We start from the raw sequence: 6,268 nt of genomic DNA, 5'->3' as shown, positions 1-6,268 counted from the left end.
TGCAGTTGCCATGGTGCTTCACATGTGATCAGCTATGACACCAGCCATTTAAGGGATTGAAAGCTCAGTTGTGATCTGAAATAAACACAGAGGCAACTGTGTAAGTAGACAAGTTTCTATTTAAGGGAGAACTCTGGGCAAAACTTATATTAACCCTTGCAGTGGGGCTACCCCTGCAATACAAAGGTTAACTGCTCGTTTTAGTCTAGGATACTCACATGATCCTCGGAGCCGGCTGGCTGTCACAGTACTCCCTCCAGCCTCTCTCCTCCTATACAGTAGTGATGGAATGTCACTCGGCGTCCTCGCGTCCTATACACTGTGTATAAGACGTGACGACTCAAGTACCTAAGGCTGCTGCAGCAGAGGGGTAGCAAGGCCGAAAAGGACCGCTCTTAGAGCAAGCCAGCTCGGGGGAATTGGGTAAATATAACCCTTTTTTTTTTAGCACCTAGATGACAACAAGCAGTTAATCCTGGCAGTGCGGGAGTAGCCCCACTGCAAGGGTTAATACAAGTTTTGCCTGGAGTTCTTCTTTAATTATGCATTATATTTTAATTAACTGCAAAGATAATCACATTCTTATTTAATGTTTTTATTGTTGAAGAATTAGTGGCATGGTACAACATTTTTTTATAACATTGATACTCTTCGGTGTTACACTCTGACAATCGCTGTCTGCGGGATTCATCACAGTATCTCCTGAATAACATCTACTTCCCCTTCTTCCGTAGCTGCTCCTCAAAGAAGTCATTGCAGGCAACAGTCAGAGCTGCCACCAGCACCACAAATTCATTGAAGTCAACTTCATTATCCTTATTGGAGTCCAGGTCATTCATGATCTTGTCAACCAGCTGGGGATCCTTTTGGCACTGCAAAGTGAAATGGAAGATTAAAACGGCAAAAAAAAAGTGTTTGTGTGTAATCTGGTTGTAGAAAATTGAATCTGGACATAATGAAGTGTGACACTGGGGTAAAATGAAGTGAGAACAAGCATCCAATCATGTGGAGGGAAATATAAAGTAGAATCCCTGGGATTCTTTAAAAAAAATTAACCCTTGAAGTGGGGCTACCCCCAAACTAAAAGGGTTAAGTGCCCATTTTTTAAAGTTAAAAAATAATAAAGTTAGACCCACCCGATCTCCGGCGCTCATAGACCGATCCCTTCTGCCTCTTTTCACCTCTGCTGCAGCAATGGTATGTCCCTCTGCGTCCTCACCTCCTGTACACAGTGTATATAGAACATGATGTCTCAGGGACCTAAGACCGCTGCAGAGAAGGGGGAGGGAAGCTGGAATGGACCAGTCTAAGAGCAATCTGGCTCAGAGGATCAGGTGAATTTCACTTTGTTATTTTTGAACCTAGACAAAAATGAGCACTTACCCTTAAAGTTCGGGGGTAGGCCCACTGCAAGGGTTAAGAAAAAATTTCCCCGAAGTTCTGCTTTAAATTTTAGAGCCTATCTTGCATATGATAGAACACAGGTCCACATTACTGCATTTTGCATTGTTTTGATGATGTGATGACCATCGGGGGCCCTAGATTGTAAGCTCCAATGTATTGCCAGTATTAGCATTCCAGTGCAAGGTTGCCTTCCCTCCTTTATGCACATATTGCAGTTTACAGGCCTTGCTATGAAAAAACTGTCAGCACTTAGTCAGTGTACTTGGTCATACTTAACACATTTGCAAAGTAACCTATGGGAGTCAATAATGAGTCAATCAGTAGAAAAAAACAATATGAATTTTCACTCCGCTAGTCCGTAATGCTTCCACAACTTTATTGAAAGCAAGCAAGTGGACAGAAACCCCCCATAGGCTGTCTTCCTCTAAGAGGAGCATTTCTGCTGGCTTATGGAAGCTGATGGGGCCCAGAGTAAACTTTGGACCTGCAGATGGTACCGTGGGACTGCCCAGTGGGGCGATGGAGCAGTGTGGGGAGGGAATTTCTGTATTTACTATTAAATCACTACAAATTTGCTCTCTGGGGTTTCAGAATAGCCAAACAATGATTGTTGAGCCAAGTGGTTCGGCAGGCCACCCATGGTTCAAAAGTCAGCCAAATTGTGAGAATCGGCCCAAATTCTTATACTGTATGGTCAGCTTTAGCTAACCCCCTACCCTCCCTATGTGAGAATGTTTTTTTTCTTAAAGAAGAACTTCGGGCAAAACTTTATTAAATCCTTGCAGTGGGGCTACCCCGCACTGCAAGGATTAACTGCTTGTTTTCATCTAGGTGCTAAAGTGAAAAATTATACTTACCTTGAAGCTGGCTTGCTTTTAGACCCACGCTGTGAAAGCTGGCCGGCTCCGAGGTTCGTGTGAGTATAACATTGTTATTTTAGCACCTAGATTAAAATGAGCAGTTAACCCTAGTAGTGTGGGGGTAGCCCCACTCCAAGGTTTCATAAAAGTTTTGCCGGAGATTTTCTATATGCCTCGTATGAAAGCAATTAAAATGCTACTCTAGCTCCCATTCTAGAATTCTAATCCCATTGTGAATCCTTGCCTTACGGATGTTTTTTTCTACTATGAGCACTGGGGAATCATTGCAGCAATGCACGCCCTGTATGAATCTACATCCCTGTACTAGGCTGCTACGTCAAAAAAACAAGACACATGAAAACGCGTCTAATTCCAGATCTAAAGCAAAGCCGACTGAATCTATGTATTATTATATCAACCTGCTCTCCTTGCTGTATTTTCTTTCTGTGTCAAATTCAAAATAAATTCAAAAGCCAATTAATTTGTGGTCCCAATCAATTCACGTCAATGCATTATAAAATATGAGCAGCTAGTGGGAATGACTCATAAGTGTTATGTCGAGAGAAAAAACATGAGCCATGCGCAGCGAGTAATGGAAAAGTTCTATTTCGAAATTGATAGCTGTGCTATTGTTCTATTGTTTAGTTAAATGGAACCAGAACGTTACAAGCAAGGGATAGTGGATAGTGTAGTTAGCTGACTGCCCTCTGGGCTAGTGTGTTGCAATGAGGTCACTTGACCATCAATGAGGTCAGAGTCTCAAGCACCAGAGAATCATCGCTGCAAGGAAATATCATTGTCAGCTTGGATTCCCAAGAGGCTCCGAAGCAGCTGTGGCTCTTACATATGTAAGGTGATGAATATGACTGTCAGTAGAATTCTTCACCTTTCTAAATATACACCTTTCTAGAAAAGTGGAAAAAATGCTTAATATCAAAATATACCCAGGCCATATACAAGCCATATACATACAAGCTCATTCAATAAGGCAACACACAATGTACCTATTGCTGTAACCCATAGCAAGTAATTATAATTAATTTCCTTTATCTCATGTCAGTAAACTGAAATCCAATTGATTAACTGTGGGTTATTTGTTACTGCACCCACACAATGTCATTGCTCTTTGTACTGCATTGTTTAAAGCCTTATACAATGGCAAGGTATAGATGAGATTGATCTCTGTATAGCATTTTAATGGAGTGGAAGCAGTTAATGTTTTATTCTTTAAAGTCGTGGAATAAATTTGAATGTGGTGGCAGCGTCTTATGAAGTGACGGCAGTGCAAATGAAAACAAACAGTGCTATGCAAAGTCTGTCTAGTTAGGATTAACCACCTAGGACAACATACAACACATGCAATCTGTGATACCCGATGGTGGCATAATATAACAAGGTGGGGGGACTCCATGCAAAAACACATGAAAAAGTGGGGTTCCATTCTTTGCATCAAAGTCTTCCCTTCAGGATCCCCCTTTAACATCACAATGCTTCCTTTTACATCAGAGTCCCCCGTTACATCAGGAGCATCCTTCACATTAAAAGCCCCCTCCTTTTACATCAGAGTTAGCCCTTCACATCAGGAGCCCCCCTTCACATCCAAAGCCCCTCTTTCACATCAGAAGCCCCCCTTTATATCAGAAGCCCCCCCTTCATATTGGAATTCCCCATTCACATCAGAGTCCTACCATGAGGAAGCCTAAAGGCACCCCTGGTTGAGAAAGGCTGGTATAAAATACATACAATATAACAGTCAAACCATGAGAAATCAAATGCATATAGTGGATTTCCAACTGTTGCTGAGCTGTGATTTGCAGCATTCTGCCTATCTAAAGCTCAGTGGCAGCTTCTATATTTAATCCCAATACAGTGGGATTATTAATAAAATGATGTTTTTATTTAATATTTTATTTATTAATATAAATATTTACTTTCAATACTTAAAATTGATATTTTGGTGATGTTAGGTCACTTCCAGAGAGCAGGTTATGGGAAAAAAAGCTTCTTTAACAAATTGGTTTACATTTGTTGCTATCAGCTTTGCTACAAACTTATTTGGTCTTTTTTTAATCTAAATGGGTTTTGCAGGTGACCTCATATTCCTTTATGTGGCTAGCGAAAGACACTTATTGAGTAATCTAACTTCATGTCAACATTGTGACTGGGGCATATGGCCATTTCTCTGACATTTTCATTTTTCGTAAATACATTGATGAAGTAAAAGGCAGTGCAGTTTCCATCTATCAGTGAAGATCTGATATCCAACAATCTTTGCCTGTTATCAGTAAAGCTGTCAAGGTCACAAGGTAAGTTAATTCCATTTTTGTTAACCATCATGTTATCTCCCTCAATTCCATTTTCCTTTTCACTTGAATGATTCAAAAAATTAGAATTTTACTTACACCAAGGAAGTCAGTCAGTTCACTCTGCAGGAGCTGCTTCAGTTCCCCTTTGTTCAGCTTGTACTTGTCGCCCTCTTTGCCTGAGTAATGGTGAAAGATTCGGATCATGGTATCCATGGCACCTTCCAACTGGGTAGGCATTGTCGCGATGAATGTCTAAAAGGGCGTAATGAAAAATATTAATGTGTGATATTCTTTTTTGTTGTCCATAAATATGAAATATTTTCAATAACATTAAAGAATAAAAAATAATATTAGTCTCAAAGCAATAACCACTCTTAAATAAATAAAAACACATTACTCCAGAATGCTAGAGCACAGTTGCTTCTGCAAGGAAGTGGGCAAGTAAGTTCAAGCCCGGAGGTGCTAGTGGAAAGAATTGATGGTAAGTATAATCAGCCTCCTACCTGAGTATCCACAAACAGAGCCAGGTAAACTATGAAGACAGCTCAGCAGCCGGGTTATTTATACAAAATGTCCCAGCATTGCACATGTATTCCCAAAATGCAAAACCTGCTTCGGCACCAATGAAGACAGGTGAGCATCCTGCGTCATCCTTAGCGACAGGTGGCTTTTCTTCCTTCAAATGTCTCTGTATTGTGCATACCTGTGACCGCCTGTAGCACCTAGGAGGGAGGAGCCCCGCCACCTCTACACATCTGTTCATTAAAGCAGGTAGGAAATGAAGGCAATTAGTTGCTAAGATGCTAGGGCAGAGGAAAATGTCCAGAAATAAACCTCAGGAAGAAGGGAATATGTTGCTGCTGCACACTGTAAATGATAGTGTTTCCCTTTAGGGAGAAGACATGCATTGTGGGTAGAGGGACACTGCAAAAATAACATTTCATTTACCATCAGGTGAAAATCCAACATTGTTTAAATCTAACATTTTACTGGAAATATAGAATTGTGATTAAGCACAAAATGGGGTGCCTTCTGTGATAAGAATGTCATAGGAATTCCAGTGTATGAAATGGCTTTTACTGTAAAAAAATTGTTCCACTTTTGCAGTCAAATTTGAGAAAACCCCACTATATGCTTGTTACGTGTTCTCATCCACACAGCATAACAAAATACATAAATATTTCTTACCTTTTAGATGTCTCTTTGGTGAAGGCCTTTGTGCAGATTCCAGGCTAGTCTGAGCAATTTGAAAGTAAAAGTAGAGGGACAGACTGAGCTTCTTCACTTTAACATACAATGCATCTAAGTCTTTAACCCTTTGTTAGGACAGCCAGGGGAATTAATAAAAACTGAACTTTTATTTAGTGGGGCCAAAGCTGATCTTTATGTGCTAAGCTATATATATAGTAAGTGCTGTTCTATATGATAGTCAGACATGTGGTGGGTAATCATAAAAACTGGAGCAGACAGAATATGGAGCAGTTGCCAATAGTAACCAGCTTCTTTGTTTCATTTCCAAAGCTTAACTAAGCAAACTGAAGAGAGAAGCTGATTGGTTACTATGAGCAGCTGCTTCAGACTCTGTTTGCTCCAGTTTTTATGATTTACCCCCACAGTGTTCAAATGTAGTCAGCACAGTACAGACAGAGTTAATTCAAGTAAACAAAACTTTGCACACCCCCATCCTTAACATTACAA

The 6,268-nt window shown here is 40.4% G+C and overlaps 1 protein-coding gene across 1 annotated transcript; it reads right to left on the bottom strand.

Moving 5' to 3' along the window:
* Positions 1 to 713: 713 nt before the first annotated feature.
* S100Z (S100 calcium binding protein Z) lies at positions 714 to 5,084 on the bottom strand. The gene is made up of 3 exons (XM_018557279.1): positions 5,074 to 5,084; positions 4,667 to 4,822; positions 714 to 872 (listed from the first exon to the last, which is right to left on the bottom strand). The coding sequence occupies exons 2-3, from the start codon at positions 4,805 to 4,807 to the stop codon at positions 714 to 716; spliced, it is 300 nt and encodes a 99-aa protein (XP_018412781.1). The 5' UTR covers positions 4,808 to 4,822; positions 5,074 to 5,084.
* Between the last annotated feature and the right edge of the window lie 1,184 nt (positions 5,085 to 6,268).

Source organism: Nanorana parkeri, unplaced genomic scaffold (genome assembly GCF_000935625.1).
Source record: "Nanorana parkeri isolate BGI_ZX_2015 unplaced genomic scaffold, ASM93562v1 scaffold277, whole genome shotgun sequence".
NCBI lineage: Eukaryota > Metazoa > Chordata > Amphibia > Anura > Dicroglossidae > Nanorana > Nanorana parkeri.
The sequence above is the reverse complement of the archived record's forward strand: the minus strand, read 5'-3'. Positions and strand labels throughout refer to the sequence as shown.

Excerpts from the sequence above, each read along its gene's own strand:
- S100Z (XM_018557279.1), bottom strand. The coding sequence starts at position 4,807 with ATGCCTACCCAGTTGGAAGGTGCCATGGATACCATGATCCGAATCTTT. Across the intron at positions 873-4,666 it reads AACTGACTGACTTCCTTGGT|TGCCAAAAGGATCCCCAGCT; the intron begins GTAAGTAAAATT and ends TTCACTTTGCAG.